General features: G+C 44.1%; 2 protein-coding genes across 3 annotated transcripts in view; one reads left to right on the top strand and one right to left on the bottom strand.

Annotated features, from left to right (window-relative positions):
* LOC136620933 (uncharacterized) overlaps nt 1–22,256 on the bottom strand; it is a 70,622-nt gene extending 48,366 nt beyond the window's left edge. The window contains exons 1-2 of one of the 2 annotated variants that reach the window (XM_066596026.1): nt 22,125–22,256; nt 17,139–17,612 (exon numbers count right to left, since the gene is read on the bottom strand). In XM_066596026.1, the coding sequence (XP_066452123.1) occupies nt 17,139–17,588 (450 nt within the window). In that variant the 5' untranslated portion in view covers nt 17,589–17,612; nt 22,125–22,256. Of the gene's footprint in view, nt 1–17,138; nt 17,613–22,074 lie in introns of both variants that reach the window. The other variant, XM_066596027.1, reaches the window with a different exon arrangement.
* A 129-nt stretch (nt 22,257–22,385) lies between these two features.
* LOC136620934 (nuclear pore complex protein Nup133-like) overlaps nt 22,386–26,293 on the top strand; it is a 103,970-nt gene continuing 100,062 nt past the window's right edge. Inside the window, exon 1 of the mRNA XM_066596028.1 lies at nt 22,386–22,584. Within this exon, the coding sequence (XP_066452125.1) occupies nt 22,469–22,584 (116 nt within the window). The 5' untranslated portion in view covers nt 22,386–22,468. The remainder of the gene's footprint in view (nt 22,585–26,293) is intronic.

Raw genomic sequence — 26,293 nt, 5'->3', positions numbered from 1 at the left:
AATATTTACAAAGTTCTCGCTGATTTTTAGATGCTTGATCCAAAAATTTCAGTTATGTGTAAATAATTTTGGGGGAAATCCTACTATTTTATAAGAGTTCTGGGTAGCACCTCAAGAGTTCTGAAGAAAACTCTTAATGCTCGAAGCCCTAGAACCAATATTTACAAAGTTCTCGCTGATTTTCAAATCCCGGATCCAAAAATTTCAGTTATGTGATAAAATTTTTTGGGGAAATCCCGCGATTTTATTAGAGTTCTGGGTAGCACCTCAAGAGTGTTGAAGAAAACTCTTAATGCTCGAAGCTCTAGAACCAATATTTACAAAGTTCTCGCTGATTTAGTAATATCATTTTTGGAAGTTAGCACCGCAGAGATACATTTGTTGATTTTTTTGCCCAATTTGCTAGAACTATTTTTAAAATTAATTGGGAACTCTAGAACTCTTTGGGGTGCATCCAGAACTTATAAAAAAATTAACTTTTATGAAAGATGGGGTGCTGACCTAGAGTCATCTGATCAGCCAATGTTTTCCTGCTGCTCAGTGATCCATTTTTGGTCTCTTACTTTTTAACTTTTTTATCTGTTTAAACTGTAATAGCACCAGAACTCGTTGTCTGCTACAGTAGCCTATACAAGTTAGTGACAGACGAGTTGCGAGTTTGGATACATTAGTTTGTGTACCAGTATTGTATTCAGCTGCAATTTTCTTGACATTGCAGCAGCTGTTCATCAGAATAATTCTCGATATTCTCCTTCAAACCCTTTTGTCGACGAGTCGTTTACATCCACAGAATCCCCTTTTGCTGAATTATTTTTATTCACTATTGTCCGCATACCCTCCACTCCGCTACAGCAGAAAACCCCACAATGCTGGCAGTGAAATATTGGCCTCGTAATGTCTAGAAGTCGTTCAGATTGCTCAATTTTCCCATTCTAATATGAATTTACACTGAAAATGTTCCATGGAAAACGTGCTCAAACACAGCCACGCTGACTAAATATGTTTTATCTTGGCTGTTTGACATTTGTTTCTTGGTCTCACCTAGATTTTGAATGCTGTTGATACCTTTATTCAGATTTTGTGTACAGCCCACACTGTGGTATATGACACAGTCAGGAACCAACCACAGTCTTCTGCACATAGGCTGCTCCTGCATCTCTAGGAGTCCAGTGCCAGTTTAGCCTCCAGTAGACCTCTATTGTATCAATCAGCTAGTATTACTGTCCCTCCTCACTTCTAGAGTCAGTGACATCACATTCAGTTTCTAGTGCTCCCCATTGCTGGGATGGCTGGAGTTCAGAAACATGGGATAGTTCTCCAAGGATGGGTAACAAATATAGAAAAATACAAATACACTCTCCCAGTGCCACGGGGGGAATCCACAGGACCCCCATACACCAAACAGCCAAGACAGCTGGTAACGATCCACTAACTAAGTTACACGTCCCAGGTCACCAGGAAATCCACCACGGAGGATGCTACAATAATATCGATGGAACCAACAGGTCTCAGTAGGTCAATAATTACGTAAAGGAAAAAAGCAAAAGCATCAGTCAGGATGGTGCACCAAGTTACAATAATTGAGGATTAATGGAAAATTTACTCCATTAAGGGGAAATGTAGACAAAACTACCACCCCTTCCAGGGCCTCTTGTAGTCGCAAGAAGTGTCACTTAATTCAAGTACAGTGCCCATGAATCAGAAGCAACATTCATAGGGTTTATTGAAAGCATCACATATAATAGGCTACATGTTTCAGCAGTTAATCACATATAATAGGCTACACGTTTCAGAGGTTACTACCTTATACCTCTTTTCACAAGCCAGTACAGAAATCTGCACAGAAACCAATATTTAAAAGGGTACAAAATAAAATAAAATCACTATCGTGAGGTAGCAATCAGCCGTACCACTCACGAGGAGCAAGGCAATGTCAGTCTGACCAGCGCCCTGGGGACATGGAGCGCCATGCGTTCCAGCAAATGCATCTTGGCCTGCATTTTAACGGGAGAACTGGTTGGCGCTATTACACGAAGTGTCGTGCAACCAGCACACATAACATGCAGACACGAAGGCATAGCAGTAATATATTCAAATCAATAAAGAACTGAATAAAATACAAAATGATTAAGAACACATGTATGTGCACCAAATTAGTGAACAAAAAAAAACACTGGATAAAATACTAAATCACTTCAAATATATAAATGTTTAAAATAGAATAGTACCAAATACAAAACCATTACTGACAAGCAATACATAATATTAAATATGTAATGTATATAAGCTAGCCAAAATTTGAATATAGTTGAAAGGGGGAAAAAAAGGCAGAAAAAACAAAAAAGTATCAAATCATTCACAGGTACAAAAATAAAATAAAATATGGTCAAGCAAAAGAAATGGCTGTGAGAAACTGGAATAAATGGAGATAATAAAAAAAAAAGAAAAAAAAGGTGCATATGTAACTACCTAAATGTGTTACAGTCATGGCGCCAACCTATTCTGCCAGTGAAACGCAGGCTGGATGTCCCTGGTGGAACGCATGGTACTTACGGTCCTCTGGACGCCAACCAGACTGATCGCACCATTCTACTTGTGAGAAGTGCGGCAGACTTACCTCACAATATTGTATCTATAAATATTTGTTTGCGTACCGGCTTGAGAAATGCGGTAATAACCTCCGAAACTTGTTACTTGTTATATGTGGTGCCTTCAATAAACCCAGAGGACGCTGCTTGTCCACTGTTCATGGGCGCTGTACTGTTCATTGGCGCTGTACTTGAGTATAAGTGACACTTCTTGCATTTACAGGAGGACCTGGAAATGGTGGGAGTTTTCTTTACACTCCCACCCCCCTTATTGTTTTCTTCATTCCCCAATTAACCCCTTCAGTGGCACGCCTGGAAATTTTCTGGGACGAGCTCCACTGCCCATAGTGATATAGCCCGGAAGATTTGCAGGCTATGTTTCACTATGGGACCTGCAGAGCATAATGCCATAAGTAGTGGCAGTGTGCATTGCCTGCACAGTCCCACAGAATAGTGCAGGACTTTAAAAAAAGAAGCAGGAAGATAGAACCGATCTGCCAGCAACTTCCTGCTTCTTTTTTTAAACTTTTGCACTGCTTTGTTGAGAGGTGGCCACGGAGACTATTAGCTTGAAGCCAGTGGATGGTCCCTGTGGCAGGGAGAGCTGGTGCTTGGCTGTCAGAGGATAGCCGGGCATCAGCTCTTACAGCAGAGAATGGAGAAAACCTCCCATCTCTGCTGTTTAACCCTTTACATGCTGTGGTCTATGCAACAGGAGCATGTAAAGGGCTGTCACCATTGGACCCCTGCAATGCGATCAGGGGGTCCTGGTGGGTCTCTGTGGAAGTCCTTTAAAGGGACAAAAAAAATTTAAAAAGTAAAAAAAAAATTACATTATAAAAATAAAAACGCCAAAATACCATCTTTCTCCCTTTAATTTGTAAAAAATTAAAAACAAAATTACACATGTGGTATCCCTGCATGCGTAATGACTCAGAAAAGGAATTTAGTACATTATTTAACCGCCTAATGATGCCCACCCCTTTTCATTTTTTCCTCCCTCCTTTTAGAAAATGGATGTCGCTGCATGAGGGCTTGTTTTTTGCGGAACAAGTAGTATATAATGCACTGAGTAAAATAAAAAAAAAACAAAACGACATTCCACCACCTTTCAGTGCGTTTTGTTACTATGGCGCACAAACTGCAACAAAAATGATATAACAACTTTATGCTATGGGTCAGTACGATTACTATGATACCACATTTGTATAGCCTTTTTTTTTTTTTTGCAGTAGTACTTGTATTTTTTTTTCCAAAGACATTTAATTTTTTATAATTATTTTCCGTTGCACCTTCTGCACGCAATAACATTTTTATTTTTTCCATCAATGTAGCTGAGCGAGGGCTCATTTTTTGCAGGATCTCCTGTAGTTTATGTTAATACCAATTCGGAATACATACGATTTTTTGGTCGCTTTTTATTGCATTTTTTCTTGGAGACAGGGTGACTGAAAAAGTGCATTTCTGGCGTTCTTTTTTTTGTCACCGTGCGGGGTAAATAATATGCTAATTTGATAGATCGGACTTTTAAGGACGCGACGATACCAAATATGTTTTTTTCTTTTATGATTTAGATTTTTATGTTATAGATATGGCAAAAGGAAGGCGATTTAAACTTTCATTACTTTTTTTACAATTAATAAAGCTTTATTGATCTTATTTTTACTTTATTTTTTTTAAAGCCCCCCTGGGGGACCACAACTAACGATGCTTTGATCGCTCCTGCAGTATGACGTAATGCTATACGATTGCAGTTATTGCCCACGGGTGGCAGCTGTAGTAAACAGCTGACGCCCGTGATGTATGAAGAGAGGTTGCGTCGCGATCTCTCTTCATACATACCCCGACGCTGCAGGACGTAAATGTACGTCCTGGAGCGCGAGGAGGTTCATCTGCAGGGTGCACAGCATGAAAAGAAAAATTTAAACGTGGCAAAAATAGCTACTTTAGCCTATCTCACCATACAAAAAACGCAATAGAAAGTGATCAAAATGCTGCACAGATCAATAAATGGTACTAATCACCGGCTGTGATTGGCTGGCGTTCGATGCAATCACAGCCCTTACTTGCTGACAGCAGGGAAATTCAAAGCCCCGTTTAGCAGAGAGAGCTGACAACCGGGAGAATTACAGAAGCAGCTTGCTGCACCGCCAAGGAGACCATTGGGCGGGGGGCACAGACGCCGACTGCGAGGTGAGTATTTTTAATTTTTTTTACCTAGTCTAGCTAGGCTTATAGTTGAGAACCCTAATTTTCCAAGTTTTTGTGGTAAAATTTAGGTGTTGCGGTTTATACTCGGGTCGGCTAATACTCTAGTATATACGATAAATAATAATAAAAGGGACGGAGAAGAGCCTTACCGGCAAAGTGAGAGGTAGCACAGCTCCAGACTGAATCCTATAAATTACACTGTTATCGGGTCCTTACCTGGGCAGAAACAGCCACAAATGGAGCATAGGCACAGCGGAGACCGGCGGCAGCAGCGCGGACATCAGCCGACGATATGGTGCGGGGCAAGGAGAAGATGCAGGGGGGAGAAGCAGGCGGCCGGCAAAATCAAAATGACGACAGCGGGAAGGAGCAGAGAACAATGATACCGCACCCCCCCAGCAGCAGCACAGACGCGGCCAAGAAGCTGGCAAGGTATGCCAGGGAGGAGAAGGGCAGAGATGAGAAGCCATTAAACCCTAAGCAGCAGAGGGAGGGCGTGGTGGAGCAGGGAGGCTCAGCAGTCTGCACACAGGCACAGCAGGGGGAGGGGAGGAAGTGCCATATAATGAAACTCCAGCAGGAGGTGAAGATGGAGACCCCAATGCAAGTGGGCAGAATGCCATGATTAATACAAGTGAACCCACTTTGAAAGATATCTTCAGTGAGGTCACAAAATGCAACGCATCCCTGAAAACCCTTAACGTACAAATGGGCGCCATGCAGACGAACGTGAATCTGTTAAGGCATGACGTACAGAAGATATCGGAGCGCCTAACAGACAGAACAGCGTCTGAGCGATGTGGAAGATGTGATACAACCGCTCCAGAGAGATGTTGAAAAAAGCCTGCATAATATGCAATTCCTGCAGAATAAAATAGATGACCTGGAGAATCACTCAAGACATAATAATGTGCAGATTGTGGGCCTCCCAGAGAAAGCAGAGGGGAATAACCCACTGGACTTTTTTGAAACTTGGCTCCCTGAGCTGTTTGGGAGAAATGCACTAACATCAATGTTCGCAATAGAGAGAGTGCATTGTGTGCCGACACGACCCCTCCCCCCGGGGCTCCTCCAAGACCGATACTTCTCAAACTTCTACACTACAGAGACCGCAACGCCATACTGCATAAAGCCTGCGAAAATGGAGAAATCCGCTTTAATGGTGCCAGGGTGTCGTTTTTCCCAGATTTCTCCACTGACCTACAGAAAAAACGCGCAACGTTCATTGAAATAAAAAAAGAGACTGAGAAATCTACAAATCCCGTACGCAATGCTGTATCCTGTCAAACTGAGAGTTGCAGAACTGGGAAATACGCACTTTTTTAATAATCCAAAAGAAGCTAATTCCTGGCTGGACCGTAATGAGGAACAGATCCGCCGGGGAAGATCGCCACGCGAATCTCCGAGCAGGAAAGATGATGATTGAAAAGAAAATACGCACGCTGATGCCCAATTGAAATGGACCGACTTGAAAAAGGAGCTACTGAAAGGTGAAGACTTGAAGACCTCGCCACACCGCCGAGGAATATGGAGGACTGGTACCCCGATCCGATTGTTAAACAACGGATCCGTCAGTTTTATGTTGGGGGAAGTTCAGTTTTTGGTCTCTCTCTCTTATATTGTGATAGTTCTGGAAAAGTTATGTATAGAAGGGATGTTAATATGCAATAGAAATTTTGTTCAGAGGGGGGGGGGGGGGAGGGAGGAATGTTATTCTGTCTGTACAGCTAGAATGTATGGTGTTACTAGGGGAAAGTTATAAAAGGCGGGAGGGTGGACCAGGATATTTACAGATGGGTTGTAATAGTTTGATCTCAGATAAGAGTGATGTTCTGCAGTACTTAGACAATGCATGTGTGATATATGACAGCCTGCGTGATCATGATAAGGAGACACAGATCATCCCAGTGCAACTCGCTCACTTAGGCGGGACTGGCGGGGGATGCCTGGAACATGTAATTCTGAGGAATATAATACACAACGGAAATGAGTACCAAAATTAGAGTCATCTCATGGAATGTGAGAGGAATGGGTGACCCGGCTAAACGGTCAGCGGTATTGCAAGTAATCAAAGAACAGGGCCCAGCCATTATATGTCTACAAGGAGCCCACTTAGCTAAAGACTCTATAGACACCTTTAAAGTAGCGGGAATGGGACATAGCTTTCACTCTACGCATACGAGACACTCCAGAGGCGTCAGCATAATCATACATAGAAACATCCCATTTAAGTGGTTCATCTGCTTAAATTGCAAGGTATATAACTATACCTGTGTCCTCATCTCAATATATATACCACCCCCATATAACAGCTCAGTAATGCGTCAAGTGCTGGGATTTACGGCGGAGACACTGGATGTTCCAGTACTTATCGGAGACTTCAACTCGGTTATTAACCCCTTGCAGGACAGGTTACGAGTCAAAAATACTCCGGGAGAGAATAGTATGACGTCGCTAGGACGTTTATTAGCGGAAACGTCATTGCTAGATATATGGAGAACGAGACACCCTAATGACAAGCAATATTCATGTCATTCAACTACATATCAATCCTTATCAAGAATAGATTTAGCAGTGGGTAATGTAAAACTGTATGGGGACACGTTATCCACTGAATATCTACCTAGAGTCATATCGGACCACTCCCTGTTACGATTAGACATACAGCACTGCAACAACTACATTTATACCAGTAAGAGGGGGAAACTAAATCCCCACTGGTTAAATATACTGAATAAAGAAAACACTAAAATTGCTCTGGTGGAGTACTTTGAATGAAATAAAGGATCAACAAATATGACGGTGTGCTGGGAGGCCATGAAAGCCTACATGAGGGGAATATTTATACAGCAAATTACCCAGGCAAAAAATAGTCATAAAGAAAGAGGACAGAGACTGCAAAAGGGTCTAAAAGAATCGGTGGACAAATTTGTGAAAGAAGGCACTACATCAGCGCTGCAGGCCTGGAAGGAGGCCCAAGAAGCATTAAATACATATACTCTGGAGACGGCGGCCACCAAAGAAGGGTTTTGAAAACAGTCCTACTATGAAGAGGGGGAGCGTACGGGACATATGCTAGCGGTAATAGCCTGGGCACAGAATAGTTCTACGTACATTCTAGAACTTAAAGATGCGCGGGGTAGTATTACTAGGGATACGCCCTCAATTAGGGAGATTGCTAAGGATTTTTATTGCTCCCTGTACTCCTCCAGATTGAATAAACCTGCGGAGCAGATAGAGGACTATCTGGCAGAAATAACAACACGCAAACTCTCGGAGGAGCAGAAAGCTTTTCTTGACGTTCCACTAGATTTGGAGGAGCTGCAGGAAGCGGTGAAAAGCATGCAAAACAACAAGGCCCCCGGCGAGGACGGTTTTCCTATAGAATATTATAAGCAGTTCGCGGATATCTTGTTACCACGTCTCTTGGACACTATAGGGGAAGCGGAGGAGCAGGGAGAACTACCGCCATCTATGAAAAAAGCAAACATAACAATTCACTAAAATCGGATAAGGACCCCCTGTTGATGGACTCGTACAGGCCAATCTCACTGTTAAAGGGGTTGTCCCGCGAAACAAAGTGGGGTTATACACTTCTGTATGGCCATATTAATGCACTTTGTAATGTACATTGTGCATTAATTATGAGCCATACAGAAGTTATTCACTTACCTGTTCCGTTGCTGGCGTCCCCGTCTCCATGGTGCCGTCTAATCTTCAGCGTCTAATCGCCCGATTAGACGCGCTTGCGCAGTCCGGTCTTCTCCCTTCTGAATGGGGCCGCTCGTGCCAGAGAGCGGCTCCTCGTAGCTCCACCCCGTCACGTGTGCCGATTCTAGCCAATCAGGAGGCTGGAATCGGCAATGGACCGCACAGAAGACCTGCGGTCCACCGAGGGTGAAGATCCCGGCGGCCATCTTCACAAGGTAAGTAAGAAGTCGCCGCAGCGCGGGGATTCGGGTAAGTACTACCCGTTTTTGTTTTTTTATCCCTGCATCGGGTTTGTCTCACGCCAAACGGGGGGGCTATTGAAAAAAAAAAAAAACCCGTTTCGGCGCGGGACAACCCCTTTAAATACAGATGTTAAAATTATAGCAAAAGCCCTGGCAAATCGACTTTCCAGAGTGGTATCCACCCTGGTACATCCGGACCAAAACGGGTTTATACCGGCGAGGTCCACGGCAGCGAACATACGCAGACTGTATTTGAACCTACAAATTCCAACAGACAATGAGGGAAACAGAATAATATGCTCCCTAGATGCCGCTAAGGCTTTTGACAGTGTTGAATGGTTATATCTTTGGAAAGTACTAGAAAAAATGGTGTGCGGCCCAGGGTTCCTGCGTATGGTCAGACTGCTGTACACAAACGTGGGGGCGGATGTGTTCATCAACGGGAAGGGCCTCTGATATGTTCCCACTACACAGGGGAACAGGACAGGGGTGCCCGCTGTCACCACTGTTGCTTGCACTGGCAATTGAACCACTTGCGTGTAAAATACAGGCTCACCCGGGAATAGCGGGTTTCCGGAGAGGAAATATGGAGGAAAAAAAAAAAATTTTAAAAAATCGCTTTATATGCAGATGATATACTCCTATTTCTAGAGGATGCAGGGGGGTCTTTGGAGATGACTATGCAGACAATTAAAGAATTCGGATCCTTCTCAGGATTGACGATCAATTGGTCTAAATCAGTAATAATGCCAGTGGATGTCCCCGAACTGCAAATTATTAATAAAGAAATAACTATGAAAGGTCAGTGAATATGGGAGGCTAAATCTAGAACCACTCATTACCAGGTGGAAACAAAAACTTTATGTGTGGCATAAACTTCCATTGTCAGTGATAGGGAGGACAAATCTTATTAAAATGATATGGATGCCGCAGCTACTATACTTGCTGCATAATTCCCCACATTGGATAACAGCGCTTTTTTTAATAAAATCAACAGAATGTTTAGAGAACTTATATGGGGGGGGGGGGGAATCCCCCGCATTAAACTGGAAGTGCTGAGTAACCCTAAAGAGAAGGGCGGATTGGCTAAGCACCCAACCCCCTGTCATATTTCATAGCTTCCCAATTACAACATCTTAGGGGTTGGGAATCGGAGGAAACACAAGATGCTTGCTTCCGGATTCTGACGGAATGTTTCGCCGGGTCACACTTATTTGAAGCTCTAGAGAGAGGTATATTCAGTAAAAATGGTCAAAATACCCCCACGCTACTACTTATTCACAAAACATGGTGGAAAACTAGGTCTATGTTGGGATTAACTAGTTGCACACAATACACTCCAATATGGAACAATCCACGTTTCCCAGAAATTTATAAATTGCAGGATTGCCAGGGATGGGAAGATAAAGGAATTATAAGAATGACACAAATATTAGATGGAGGGGGGATGAGAACCGTCGAGCAATTAAGACAAGACTATGATCTATGAAATAAGGAATTTTATAAATACTTGCGGTTAAGACACGCCTTTCGGGCGGAGGTGGCCACGACGGAAATAACGGTAGCAACAAATATAATGGCTAATATAATTGGAACCGCAAAACACTACGGCTGGGAAAATCACGCAACTATACTGTCATGTGTAGGACACAGTGAATGCACGCAACCCGGTTCGGTCCAAGGCAAAATAGGAAGAGGACATTGGCCCTATTGAGGAGTCGCACTGGGAGGAAATCCTACAAATGATACCTAGTTTGTCTCTGATCAAAGTAAATAAACCAGGTTAGCGCTCCTGAGTGGATAGGCTATATACTAACAATGTGTGAACAAAATATATTAATCACACTCACCCGGTGTTTGGTAAAGACCTTATCCAAGATCCTTACCAACACCCCTTAATCCAGGAGAGCCTGTAGAATGAGTTGCCGGTGGGTCCCTTAAAATCCCACTGGGCTAGACAGGGGAGAGTATCTGCAGGTCCTCCGTCTCTCTGCCTCGAGAGCCGCTGAAGTTGAAAGCTGTATACTATGAAAATAGGACACCGCGCTCCTAGGAACATCCACCCTCCGGACAACTGTCTCTTTCTTTTACTCCGTTTATTAGAACAACGCGTTTTGTCGGTTACGACTTCATCAGGTACAAATTATTGCAATAATTTGTACCTGATGAAGTCGTAACCGACGAAACGCGTTGTTCTAATAAACGGAGTAAAAGAAAGACAGTTGTCCGGAGGGTGGATGTTCCTAGGAGCGCGGTGTCCTATTTTCATAGTATACAGCTTTCTAGTTTGTCTCTGAGTGAGTCGCACAGGCTGTCTCAAATATACCTGATACATAGAGTATACCGGACCCCAGCCTTTCTACATAATATAGGAATAAGAACTGCACCTATGTGTGCAAGATGCAAGACCCACACGGCAGACCTAATCCATATGATGTGGCGATGCCCAAAGCTACATAGATATTGCACCGAAATATGCAAAATAATTAATACAACATTCGGAATAACTTTGGATCTCACACCGTTTGTGTGCATTCTGGGCTACAACCACGACTTAGCATTAGATGAAAACGAAAAGCTAGCGGTAGCCAGACTGCTATATATGGCAAGAAAAACGATTGTGCAGCACTGGCTGGATGAAGACCCTCCCACAATAGGTGAATTTAAAAATAAAGTTGCCCAAATACTTCCATGGGAAAAAAACATATGGTAAACGCAAAAATAGCCAAAAATATTACGATATATGGCTTAGATGGATACAGGCTCAAACCAGAGCAAATCTAGGACAGTTAGTGGGATAGGAAATGCACGGGCGGAGAGAGATATGGAATGCCGTGTGGGTCAGCATCTGTAAACATGACATTTAACCCGGAAGGGAAGGGGAAGTAAATAAATAAAAGGACCATAAATAAATAAATGAAAAAAAAACAAAACACAAAAGATGTGTGGGAGGGGGAAAAAAAAGGTTTATTGAAAAAGAGGAAACAGATAAACAGAACAACGGTAATAATAATAATAATAAATCTTTGTTGACATATGGTACACGGAAATATGTGAGGCGCAATAGAGAGAGAGAGATCAAATAACTGATGGTGGCATTTGTTCACCCCCCCCCCTCCCCCAGGCCGAGCAGGAACAATCTGTATTTGTATCTGGACGACGAGAGAAAAGAAAACAATGGAACTATAATGGACATTTATCGTTTAAAACCCTCTTTGTTTATAACATAACCAAAACACGAGATGGAACTTACTGAACCTAAGCTACTCATATATACTGGACCAATTGTTAAGAGAGAGACCAAGGGAGGGAGGGAGGAGGGGGTTGGGGAGGGAAACAGTTATGTACAATGATGACTGATAATATATTTGAAATATGTAAAAGAAAAGTTGGAAATGTTCAATAAGAAATATCTAATTTAAAAATAAATAATAAAAGGGTCAAGAAACAAAATAAAAAATAAATAAAGGAAGGTGAAACATCGTGCAATGCGATTTCTTTTTTTTCCGCCAAAACTGCTGTGAAAGGGGTTTTTTTTTGCAGGATGAGTTGTACTTTTTAAATAGTACCACTTGTTGATCCATGTGCCGTTTTGATAACTTTCTATTCCGTTTTTTTATAAGGCGATATACAAAAAAACGTGGTAAAAATAGCTAATTTTCCATGTTTTTATGGTGTGCACTGTGCGGGATAAATAGCGTGCTAACTTTTTTCTCATTCTCAGTATGAACGCAGCGATACCACGTGTGATTTTTTTTTACATCGCTCTTGTTTAAATTTTTTTAAAACTTTCTAATGCGTGAGAGGGAGGGAGTATGTCAAACTTCCATCAGTGTTTTACATGCAACAGTAGCATTGACCACGGCATGTAAAGGGTTAAACAGTGGGGATGGGTGGATTCTCCAGTTATTTAACAGCAGAGCACCTGCTCTCCCCGGCAGGAGCTTCTGATGTAGCCACTTTAAAAGACAATTATATCAGAATAAAGCCCATTAACGGCTGCCGGTAACAAGTATCTTCAATGTAAAGAAGAACAAGGAGTCTCGGAAGTGATGACATGGCTCCACAGAGCCCTGATGTCAACATCATCTAGTCTGTCTAGGAATACATGAAGGATTGAAGCAAGCAGACATCCACAGAAGATCTGTGCTTAGCTGTCCAAGATCTCAGGAAGAACCTCCCTGCCGAGTTCCTTCAAAAACTGTGTGCAAGTGTACCTAGAAGAATTGAAGGCGAAGTTCGGTCACAGCAAATATTTAATTTAGATTTCTCTTTGTTCAGTCGCTTTGTATTTTTTAAATGACAAAAATCAACTATTAACATCACCTCTATTTCTGAAATCACTTTTTGCAGCATTTTTTCACACCTGTCTACAACTTTTACACGGCTCTGTACATGTATGCCTACATATATACTGTGTATGCATCATAAAATATGTATGCCTGCATATTGTGTGCGCACATTACATAACATGTACGTATACTTATATACTGTGTTTTAATATGTGAACCTGCGTATATATTCTGTGTATATGGTAGCGCAGATACTGTGTGTGTGCAAAATATATGTATACCTACTTATATACAGTGTGTGTGTGCGCCTGTGCATAGACTGTCTGTATTTTATCTAGATCTGAGTATATAATGTGTATGTGTGCATAATTTAACTTGTATACCTGTATATGTTGTTTGCTAAGGTGGGCATGTGTTTATGTGAAGAATCTCTAGGCAGGAGGTTTTTAATTAGTGTGAAGAAAAGCCATTGTCTTCTGCCACATGAGTAATTGCGTTTAACTGGGCAAACAATCACCCCTCAAGTCCTTTGAAAGACTGGACAAATGCTGTTTAAACCTAAGGACAAGTGAACGAACGACTATTTTTATATAGACTGAAACTCAGCGATAAACGACAAGTGAACGAATAGTGCACAATGGACGCACATTTATATGCAACAATTATCGCTCACTTTCACTCGCTTCAACAAATTGTGTGTAAATGGGCCTTTAGGGGCTAAAAATGCACTTAAGCCGACTCAGTTCTACTTCACATATATTTACATGAGACAAAAATTCAAAATCTACAATTAAAAAAAATAAATAAAAAGTGACTTTTCTCAAGGGGTTTTTTTGTAAATCAGATTTTTATTGAGGTTTTTAATAATACAGGGCATTCTCCCCCAGTAGGAGATAGCACAACAATTAACATGTATCATAATCTTGCTCTAGTACTTATGTATCTCAGGTAGAACGTAAGAGGGGGAGGGAAAAAGGGGAGGGGGGATGCTTTGAAGGAATACAAGTGGAGTCGGGCTCCAAGATCGAGACCAGGTCCACCCTGATTATAGGGCTTAAGACCTAGCCGCGTCGGGCAGGGTATGCGCCAATGGAGGGTTTTTTAAACATGACTATCATGGAGTTAAATTGGAAACATTGCAGTCTCTTTAAAACAATCGGGACAGATTTAATATTCCAAATATGATAGTTTTCTGGCACAAGTTGAGCCACAAAACTGTCTTACACACTTTGTGTCACATTTACGGTGTTTTAGACACTTTTGAACACCTTTTTTTAACTCGTTCGAGAAAGTGGCGATTTCTAAACTGTCCCAAAATAGGTGGTACAAACCGAGACTAGAAGGTCCTAACATTTACCAGATTTACCATCCAGCATTAGTCGCTGTGATAAAATCGCACTTTTTGAGACTGTCTCAGTTTGCACTGTCTAACATTTGGACAGTATTAGTCAGTGTGCCCCGTTGTTCCATATATATTTAAATACTATATCTACTGAAACCTATTAATGCAGTAACTCGTTCACACGGACAGATCTAGTAGATTCCATTGATTTCATGCATGAAGACGCAGTGAGTATCATGTGCATTCATGCAATCCCATTGACTTCAATGTACTATTTTGGTCCATAATATTAAACTAAAATATATCATTTTTTTATTTTTTTTTTGTGGTGCTCCAATTTTAAGGAAAAAGGTTGCATTTGTAAGTGAGAATCATCCAGTCGTCCCTCAGAAGTCCACCGTCAGAGTAAGCAGAGAACTGGACATGACAACCAACTGTGTGGAAGATTCTGTGCAAATGTTTATGGTGTTATCCATACCGACTGCAATTGTAACCGACCTGGACAAACTTTCTGTGAGAATATGCAAACTCTAATGGGAGGCGATGGGTTTCATGGAGTCTTTAGTGATGAAGCCACCCTCCGCCTTTCAGACACAGTTAAATGTAATATCAGAATGTGGGTGGAGGGGAAACCCACCTGTTTACATGGAGTATATAGCAACTTCCCCAAGGTGATGTACTTTGCGCTATAACCTGTAGGAAAGTGTACGACACTTTCTTTTCCATGAGGAAAATTTTGTACCTGGACACTACAGATATGGCTTCTGCTGCAGCCAGAACAGGAAATCCCAGGTTTCATCTTCCAACAGGATGCCCCCCACCCCCCATCACATCCATTTTTACAATGAAGAAGTGAGCTCAATAGGTGACTACCACACAGATGGATTGGCCGTGCAGGTGGTGACGGTGAAATTCTTCCTCTGGAGGAGTGTTAGAGTCTACATAGTCCCCCTTCCAACCCACCATGGTCTGCGGCCTTACAAAAGCCATTGCAGCAGTGAATCGTGATACGCTACATGGTATATGGTTTCATGTGTGTCCAGTGACAAAGGCGGACACATTGAATGCCCTGAAATACGTTTTCCACTACTTTGAGGCATATAAAATTTAAAAGAATCATTTACACACAGGGGCAGATTTATCATCTGATTTCTGCCCATTTCCTGGAGCAATTCACAATTGTTTTTGTTTATATTTATCACATTTGCACCTATTTTTATTAATTATATTTTTGCACTTCTTTCTTGGTTTCCTTACTACCACCAGCCCAGCAGTTGTATATTTTTTCCAAGATAATGGGGACTTGCTTTATGGAGCACGTTTTTCTAACTTATTTTATCATTGGCAACATTTTAAAAAGTAGTTTAAAGACGGCTCCACTGTTCGTTTTGTGGGTTGATTTATCATGACAGAACTATACTGATTCTGTTCACATAATGGTATATGTAACATCTTATAACAGTTCTTGGACGATGGGCTGCATTAAAGCCACAAAGCAGATTTTTGATCAAAAATGTAAAAACTGTCTTTCATTGGTAAATCAAAAGTTAGAGCTTGTGGCCAAAGCCATAGCACACATCGCTGCTATGGGGACAACAGGTCATTCCTAAGCTCTTTCTCACGACCTGAAGGTTGCAAGATCAATCCCAGCATGGTTCAGGTAGCCAGCTTAAGGCTGACTCATCCTTCTGAGGTCGGTAAAATGAGTACCCAGCTTGGTGAGGGTTAATAAATAAATTATCTGAAAGTAATGCGGAATAAGTTGGCGCTATACAAACAATAAGATTTATTTTATCTTTGTTGTTACCTATGAATCCGCAACTTGATAAATTACCACTTCATTATGTTTTAACTCGCTGACAAAATAATAGGCCAAGTGTTACTTTTTGACAAACATAGCCGAATGTTTGGGCTACCACACCAAAAATGCCAATTCTCTAGATAAAGAAAAACATTAATCACAAAACATTTTGCTACATCTCTAATTTCTGATCTATTATTTGTCCAGCTTTAGGTGAAAAACCTCTTTAAGAAGAGATTTCCCATACCAAATGTTTTCTTCTCCTCTCTGGTAGTGTCCACAATGCTTTTATAAATGCCCCATAGTACCTTCCACACTTTTTTTGCCATGCATATTGTTCTATTCGCATTTTCCACCATCTACCTACTCTGTTGTTGTGTTTGGGGATATCCAGCCACGTCCCTTCTGCTCCCTTCAGAGGGGTTAGTACCCATCAGAACCACAAATGTGTGCAAATAAGATACTAGCAGTATACTGTACTTGGGATGGTTGCCTATTAACCTTTACCATAATTAGAGCTAAATAGGCTGCAGTCCATGGTAGACCTGGGAGGCTTCTCTTGGCCCAAGGCCGTCACGTCAACTCCTTGGCTCCCCCGCGATCATGTGGCGGGAATGTGGTGTGACAGAGGCCCCCACACACTTAAAGGCTTTTACGCACAGCGACATCTGTGATCGAGGCTGTTTTCGGTGGTAGTCAGCTATTTAACACAGTAGGCGCTTAGTGGGTATACGGTGGTCTCAACTCCATATTCACCCTGGCGACCAAGAACATATACGTATATTCTTCGTCATTAATGGCTTAAAGCGAACAGATAGAGAACTTACCCGACTCATTTACTTTAAACAAAATTGTTCCTTTTTCTGTCATTTTTGTCAGAAAATAGAAATTCCTCAGTGTAAACGTTCCTTAATGACTTACTATATGCAAATGAATAAAACAAAAAGTTACCTGTGAGAAGTTTGTACATTCGCCGGCACTTTCTAGGCTATCATCTGTGTTTTCTTCCTCTTGCCGCATATCGTATGCTTCAGGATAGTGGTAGGCCGGTCGTGCTTGCGGTTGAGCCTCCTGATCTATAGTGAACTTTAGAAGGTCAAAGTACCAGAGCCGCGGTATGTACACTTCATCGCCGGATGCGCCAGACTGAATCGACGACTCTACTTTCTTTAATTCCTTTTTGAACACTGTTCGCAAATTTGCAATCTTATGTTTAACGAGTTCAACTGTCGCTGAGGGACAAACGGACTTACAAAGGCTGAGTAATTTTTCATAGGCTTCTGACTTCTTCTGTCTGTTGGAATAGTCGGAGGACTTCACTTTCCATAAGCATGGAAGAGAGCGGTACATCTCAATGAATTCTATCAGGAAATCTGGGTTCATCAGGCACTCCGTCGACATTTTCTTCTTTGTAATAATAATCACCTACATAGAAAGAAAGAACAACACTTATAAGGCTTAGCAGAAAAATCATTTGCGTCTCACTTCATGTAATTTCCATCAAAACAAAAACACGACGCTGTGCGGGACTCGTCGCATGATGGATCCACCAATGGATCTCTGACTTATAATCGGTGTCCGTTGTCAGAAAATTGTGCTGCGTGTAGCACTACGCTTCTTAAAAGCAGGATGTAGAGTTCTTTCACATGTGTGTTGAGGATTCAGCTTTTCTGCTCCGTTCTTGGAGTAGGAAAGAATTTCTGCAGCGGGACGGTTCAGTCTCTGGATGGAACCGAACAGCGCCAGACGGACCCCAATGACTATATTGGGGTTTGCTCCCTTACTGCACAGCTTTTGGACAGAAGAAAAAAAGTTGCATGCAGCGCTTTTTCTTACAGTATTTTCGGCCGCATCCGTGACAGGACTTTTGGCTGGAGGTTCCGACGTAGATGTGAAACCAGTGTTTGATTCATTGCTGCAGGAAACCATAACCATGTGTGTTACAACAATCATGCAGGAGCCCCTTCCAGTGTTGTACGCCTCTTCGCCGGCTCTTCCAACAGTCCGGTGTACAGCGACTCATATACATATGGCACATTGCTCACTAAAGGGGAGTATTTGCGAAGTCCAGCGGCAGTAGGCTTAAGTATGAGTTCCCCAAGCGCACAGTGCGCCGAATACAACAAGAGGCACAGGTCTATTCATGTATTCAGTGCATACCGGAAGCTCTGTGCGCACTCAAAAAAAATTAACGCCAGGACCAACTTGGCGTAAATTTCTGGTAGGATTTACACCAATTTTTGGCATTAATTATACATAAATCTATCAGCCATGGTCAATGCCGCCTCCCGACAGGTCCCGCACACTTTTAAAGAAGTAGCAGAGCAGCACAGAAAGCTTAAATGTCACAAATTTTTGCACAAACACCTATGACTTTTTTAATGCCAAAAATTGGTGTAAAGGTTTTCCTAAATGTGCCCCAATGTCTGTCTCCGTTAATGGTACACGCATAGAGACGAATAAAAAGTTGTTCCTGAGATTCTCTTACTACAAGTATCTGGCTGACCGTTCCATAGCACAAACCACTAAAAGCATCTAGAATATTACATAGAGCCCCGCAAGATGCAACATTGTGGAAGTGGTGTATGTCTGCGTGCTTAGCGCCTGATATATGTACGCATCGTTAGGAATGTGCGCAAGTGATTTGTTACTCTTCCAACGCCTTACCATATTACAGTTTTCTCTCGTCATCTTGCAGAATAACGCAGGACTCTGCATGGTTTGGTGCAGCTAAGACATGAACAAGCACCGCCATCTTTACTACAATTTCTGCCTACTTGCGTGATATTTTAGATGGATCTTGTTATTACGCCATGGAACAGTCAAGTTACTTGTAGCCAAATCTCATCAGTAAGGGAGACCAATTTTATTTCCTTAGCACATGCTAATTGCTGGCCTTCACATTCCGATTCTCCGCCAGTCATGCGCAGTGCAGTATTTTTTAATTTTATGTTTGTATTGTCCGCGCTGTCGCTTAGCGATGTTGCAAGTACCTACGTCCCATATGTAATGTTAATTGCATATAGGCTGCAGGTCGGTCGGGCTCCATTGACTTCAGTGAGGGTTATCAATGAGTGGAACGGGTTACCACGAGAGGTGGCGAGTTCTCCTTTAATGGAAGTGTTCAAACAAAGGCTGTACAAATATCTGTCTGGGATGATTTAGTGAATCCTGCATTGAGCAGGGTGTTGGACCAGATGACCCTGGAGGTCCCTTCCAACTCTACCATTCGTCCACACCGAATCCATGGTAAAATAGAGCAAGCTGCGTTTTTCCTCTGCTTGCAGAATACGCAATTTGTATCTGTGAGCATGAGTGAAAAAGTGATTTTACGTGCTTTTTAATGCCCACATTTGCCACGGATTCTGCAATAGGAATTCGCACATGTGAGCCCCGCATAAGGGCGTTTCTGCGCCAGAGGAAGCCGTCATGTGGCTACGAATGGGTATTTTTAATGTGGATTAATAAGTTTAGGATTTCAACTTTTCAAGATGGGAGTGCGCTTTACTGTAGCAAAGGGAGATCACAGCTCAAACTGTTTAAAGCCATCAAAATCATCAGTAAAGTCCCATTTATACGCGATTGTCGTTTGAACGAACATCTTTTTTTGCTTTGAAATGCTGAGCATTTACACATAAGGATAAAGGTTTGAAATCCTCTCCATTTCCCTCATTAGCTAACTAAACACTGTATATGTTGTTTGCTCAGGTAGGCGTGTGTTTATGCGAGGAATCTCTGGCCTGGATGTTTTTAATTAGTGTGAAGAAAACCCATTCTCTTCTGCTGGCATGAGTAAACAAGTAGTCATTGTGTTTAGCACAGCAATCACCCCTCCCCTCCCCTCAAATCGCTTTAAGGACTGAATAAATGCCATGGCAACCTAAGGACAAGTGAACAAACTAAAGGCCCTTTTATATGCAACGATTATTGATCAAAATTCGTTTAAATGAACAATAAGTGATAATACTATTCATTCACTTGTTGTTTAACGCCGAGTTTCAGTCTACATAAAAATAGTCACTACTTTGTTTGCTGTGTTTAAATGTCATTCGTTAAGTCATTTGAAAGACTGAACGACCAAAAGAGGGTTTGTTTGCCCTAAAAAACACAATGACTTCTTGATAACTCATGCCAGCAGAAGACAATGGCTTATCTTCACACTGCAAACAAAAAGATTCCTCACATAAACAAACTCCCAGCTGAGCAAACAACATATACAGAGTTTACACAGCTAATGAGGGAAATGGGGAGGATTTCTAACAATTATCTTTAGACCTCATGTCCACGACACGCGTGGATTTCCGCAGCGGATGCACTGCAAGTCATCATTAAATTGATTTTTTTTATTGTTTGCAGATCGCGGATTGTGGGGTTTTTTTTCCGTGCGGAAAAGATCAGCAACCCCACCTCCCTAATTGGTTTTAACCTTCAAATCTGCATATGTATTTGCTGATGCACTGCAGATCTTAAGTTCCCATAGATGAAAGGAGCACATTTGCGCGTGATTCGCGGTAAAAATGGAACATGCTGCGATTATCCACGCGTGGCATCCACAAATCAAATAAAGGCAAATCCGCAGGTGTTAAATGAAGCGCGGACACCCAACGCCTCCCTGCGGGTGGCTTGATTTGCAGATCTTACACGCGGATTCTGCAAGTCAAATCCGCTCGTGGACAACTGGCCCAATGTGTAAACGCTCAGCATTTTATGCAAAAAAAATTAATTCGTTCAGCAGTTCGGACATTAAAGTGATCATCGAGGTGTGTAAAAGGGCCTTAAAGTAGTCATCGTGTTTAGCATGGAAGAAAATCACCCCTGTCCCTCCAGTCTTTCAAAGACTAAATGAATGCCATTTAAACAAAAGGCCAAGACAACAAACTAGTGACTATTTTTATGCAGCCTAAAACTCTGCGAACGACAAATGAACGATGGCTTGGCGTTTACACGCAATGATTATCGCTCATTTTTGCTCGTTCGAGCAAATTTTAGCGGTAATCGTTGCGCGTAAACAGACCATTACTTAAACCGGCAAGAAGCGTCTGCCTGATGATGCCAGCCGTGTAAAGGCGCACTCACACTGGGGGCTCCACTTTCCTGCTCTGTTCGAGGGAATCCCCGCAGCCTGACAGCACCGGATCGGATGGACCCTACTAACTAGAACGGGGTGCGTTCACTTTCTGCCCAACTGTTGGACAAAAGAAAAAGCGTTGCACGCTGCACTTGTTTCTTCCAGCATTTTAAGCCGCAGCGTTTTCTTCTTCTGGCATTTCCCACCGGATCTGTGGCATTACTGCGGCCGCAGTTTCCTCTGCAGATGTGAATCCGCTAGTAGATTAGTGTCCCAAACTGATTTAAGCTCTTTGAATCGCAGTTACGTGCGCTCAAATTAACCTTTTACATGCCAACTCCCCTGAATGGGATCATTACTTTTCCATTTTACTTTTTAATGGCCTAAATTTAACTTTTGTTAAAAAAAAAAGTCAGCCACTTTTTGGAAAAAAAAAAAGAGGTTATTGCCCGTGACCCCTCGCACTAATGTATTATTACAATAAGTTCAGTTCGCTGACGCACAAAAGGAAACACCAAAGGAAATTTATTATGGACCACAAGCTGCAGAATAAGGCCCTCCCTTCGGCCCCGATGCCTCACGACCTCTGACCCCACCACTCCGGTGACAGCGCCTTCTGCTGGTTACTATGGCTCTCCGTGACCTTCAGCGGTCGGCAGGCCTGCCCCTTCCCACCGGGGGCTGCAGCGGTCTGGTGCCAGGCGGCTCTCGGGGATGTGATGGCCGCAGGTGCAGCTCCTAAACTTCCCGCAACGCGGCGGCGGACACACTGATGCCTCCCAAACTTCCCCGCCAACTTCCCGGCCGCCGCCGGCTCACCGAAAAACTCCCGGCGTCAGAGGCTTTGCTCCATTTTGTCTCCCTCGTACCTCGCACTGGCGATCCCTTTCACAAGTGGCCACTCAGCCGTGTGTCCCCGCCCCCGGCAGGCACGGGTTCTCCAGGTCATGACTGAAGGGGCCGGCTGGGATGCATCTCTAAGGCGGCCGCCGTTTATAAGGGCAAGCCGCTTAGTTCACACGAGCGCGGGACATCGTGCGGGCGGCGGAAAGTCGGATGTAGTGAGCGCGGGGTCTGGACTGCTCCGAGCCTCACATGGACAGCGCGCAGCGGCCGCCTTCTTCCTCTCACGTATTTGGGCGCGACGGCTGACGTCATCACTCCGCGCTGCGCGCGAAATTGTCTCCACGCTGTAGACCTGTTCCTGGCCGTTATGTTCCCGTCTCCGCGAGCACAGGCTGTGGCCACCGCCCGCCGGCCTGTCGGGAGGAGAAGTCTGGGACCTGCCGCTACCTGCTCACCCTCTGGACGGAGGGTCACAGTCGGCAGGTAAGTGGCCGGCCCCGTAGTAACAGTGTCACAGCCGGCAGTGGTAGGAAAGTGGCCGGCCCCATAGTAAGCAGTGTCACAGCCGGCAGTGGTAGGTAAGTGGTCGGCACCATTGTAAGCAGTGTCACAGCCGACAGTGGTAGGTAAGTGGCTGGCCCCGTAGTAACAGTGTCACAGCCGACAGTGGTAGGTAAGTGGCCGGCCCCATAGTAAGCAGTGTCACAGCCGGCAGTGGTAGGTAAGTGCCCGGCCCCGTAGTAACGGTGTCACAGCCGGCAGTGGTAGGTAAGTGCCCGGCCCCGTAGTAACGGTGTCACAGCCGACAGTGGTAGGTAAGTGGCCGGCCCCGTAGCAAGCGGTGTCACAGCCGACAGTGGTAGGTAAGTGGCCGGCCCCGTAGCAAGCAGCGTCACAGCCGACAGTGGTAGGTAAGTGGCCGGCCCCGTAGCAAGCAGCGTCACAGCCGACAGTGGTAGGTAAGTGGCCGGCCCCGTAGCAAGCAGCGTCACAGCCGACAGTGGTAGGTAAGTGGCCGGCCCCGTAGCAAGCAGCGTCACAGCCGACAGTGGTAGGTAAGTGGCCGGCCCCGTAGCAAGCAGCGTCGCAGCCGACAGTGGTAGGTAAGTGGCCGGCCCCGTAGCAAGCAGCGTCGCAGCCGACAGTGGTAGGTAAGTGGCCGGCCCCGTAGCAAGCAGCGTCGCAGCCGACAGTGGTAGGTAAGTGGCCGGCCCCGTAGCAAGCAGCGTCGCAGCCGACAGTGGTAGGTAAGTGGCCGGCCCCGTAGCAAGCAGCGTCGCAGCCGACAGTGGTAGGTAAGTGGCCGGCCCCGTAGCAAGCAGCGTCGCAGCCGACAGTGGTAGGTAAGTGGCCGGCCCCGTAGCAAGCAGCGTCGCAGCCGACAGTGGTAGGTAAGTGGCCGGCCCCGTAGCAAGCAGCGTCGCAGCCGACAGTGGTAGGTCAGTGGCCGGCCCCGTAGCAAGCAGCGTCGCAGCCGACAGTGGTAGGTCAGTGGCTGGCTTCGTAGTAACTGTCACGGTATTAGTGCATCTTGACGCCACCGGAAGCTAGGGGTTTGACGGGTAACGCCCCTGTCACACCCCTAGCTGCCGATTGGGTCTATATCTGAAGGTCCTACAAGGTGCTTTTAGCTGGCTGTCCCCCGGCCATGGGGCCGTGCTCTCACATAGGAGTATTCCTCCCTGTGCTGTACCGCAGATAGCTGGCCCTGCTGCATTATGGTTCCCTGCAGTGGTGCACTGTACCCCCGACATGTTGTTTTATCTGCTGCAGAGAGCCTCCTACTTCAGTAATATGTCAGCGGAGGGTGGGTGAGGGGGAAGGCTGCCGCCACCGCCAAAGCCGATTCACCTCGCTGTCCACTGCCTGAGGCCAACCCCGCACTGCGCTTTAAGACACAGCATGATCGCGCAGCAGGGAAGGCTCTTCCTGCATGGCAACGAGCACGTGTAAGTTCGGCGCCGCCTTTCTGTCACTGTACCTGGCTGGTGTGGGCTCAGTGCTGCTGCGCCAGCAGGGAAGCCGCTTCACGCTGCTTCAGTGTACGGCTGGGTTCACACAGGACGGATTTGCCGCGGCTTTTGGCCGCGGCAAATCCGCATGCGGCCGCTAATCTCGGGATTAGCCAGCCATGTGGACGAGATTTCTCAGAAACCTCATCCACACGGGAAGGCCAATCCGCTGCGGTAAATCCGTCTGAAACCGCGGCTGCGGCGGCCGCAGCCGCGGTTTCAGGAGCTGCAGCATGTCTATTTACTTTTTTTTTGTTTATTTTCGTCGCGGCCGCGCTCTCCTCTATGGGAGTACCGGCCACAACGGAAAAGCAAGCGGCCGGGCCGCTTCAAAGCCGCTGCGGCTTAAACCCCGGCGGTTCTCCTGGCGGAAATCTTGCGGTTTTTGCTGCGGCCAAACCGCGAGATTTCCGACGGGAATCCGCCCTGTGTGAACCCAGCATACCTGGTAAGTCGCACCCTCTGCAGTGAATGCTCCTTTGGTTTTAATTAATAAATAACAAATATGTTTTGTTTTGGGCATAAAATAAATAACATAAATGAATAAAATATGAAAAGTATTAATAAAAATATGATTTTTTTTTCTTTTCTCAAGTGTAAATGGGGAGCTGTTCCGGTTTTCACAGAATTTTTTTCATCTTGATTTTTGAAATCAGCATACTCTATTACATAAAACCTGAAATGTGCCTTTCATTCAGACAAAAAAAGGTCTCCGACACTACAGGCTAGTATGTATACACCTGACTTATATCTTCCCCTCTGGCATTACATGTGCCCCATGTCTATACGGATTTAAATTGAATTAATAAAGAGTATCTTTTAGCAAGTCTATTCTGTGAACTGTCATTTAACAAGAAGTCTTATCAGGGAGCGACAAAAAAACTAAACTTTAGTAAAGCAAAATTTGATCAACTCAGAACTGCTATTGGTAACATTAATTGGGACAACATGCTCAAAAATACCAGTACTGACAACAAATGGGAGACATTTAAAAACATCCTAATCACCTCATGCAAGCAGTTCATACTAGGGATGAGCGAGTATACTCGCTAAGGCACTACTCGCTCGAGTAATGTGCCTTAGCCGAGTATCTCCCCGCTCGTCCCGAAAGATTCGGGTGCCGCCGCAGGGCGGGGAGCTGCGGGGGAGTGCAGGGAGGAACGGAGGAGAACTCACCTGTCAGCTGCGGCGGCCCCCGAATCTTCAGGGACGAGCAGAGATACTTGTCTAAAGCACATTACTCGAGCGAGTAGTGCGTTAGCGAGTATACTCGCTCATCCCTAGTTCATACCCTTTTAAAAAAAAAAGGAACTACAAGTAGAAGGAAACCATTGTGGCTTGACAAGACTAAGGGGGGGGGGGGGGGGCAATAAAGGAAAAATAAAGCATTTAAACTACTAAAACGAGAAGGCAGTGAAGAGGTGCTAAAACCATACAGGGGAAAAAACAAAATATGTAAAGAAAAGATCAAAATTTCTAAGGAGGAGGCAGAAAGACTGATTGCCAAAGAGAGCAAAAATAACCCTAAACTAAAAAGGTTTGCACTGATGGCACTGGCCCGTTAACAAATAATGGAGAAACCATAGAAGACGATAGGTGGTAGGCAAATCTATTAGTTTTTTTTTTCTAGTGTATTCATGAATGAAAATGAAATGCCACACGAGATGCAGGGGAATAAAATACCCCCCCCCCCCCCTCCCCACTAAATATTGCATGCCTAACACAGGAGGAAGTGCAGAGCTGGTTAAAGAGGATTACAATTGAGAAATGGCCGGGCCCGGTTAAAATACACCCAAGGGTTCTAAAGGAACTAAGATTGGGTCACAGTTTCTAGTGGGATGCCACAGGGCTCAGTATTGGGCCCCATTCTGTTCAATATATTTATCAACGACCTGATAGAGGGACTGCACAGCAAAATATCAATATTTGCAGATGACACAAAATTATACAATATAATCAATGCAACGGAGGACAATGTACGGCTACAAAGGGACCTGGATAAGCTGGGGGCTTAGGCAGAAAAATGGCAAATGAAGTTCCCTAGTTTAAACACGCCTCCAGCCTTCATGCGCTTACTTATGGGAAGCGTTAGTTATTCAGCCATTGAGAACAATAGGGCTTTATCACATGTAATATGCGGTAAAATAGAACCTGCTGTGTTCTTTTTATGCGCGCATATT

Source organism: Eleutherodactylus coqui, chromosome 3, assembly GCF_035609145.1.
Source record: "Eleutherodactylus coqui strain aEleCoq1 chromosome 3, aEleCoq1.hap1, whole genome shotgun sequence".
NCBI lineage: Eukaryota > Metazoa > Chordata > Amphibia > Anura > Eleutherodactylidae > Eleutherodactylus > Eleutherodactylus coqui.
This window is presented reverse-complemented; position numbering and strand designations above follow the sequence as displayed.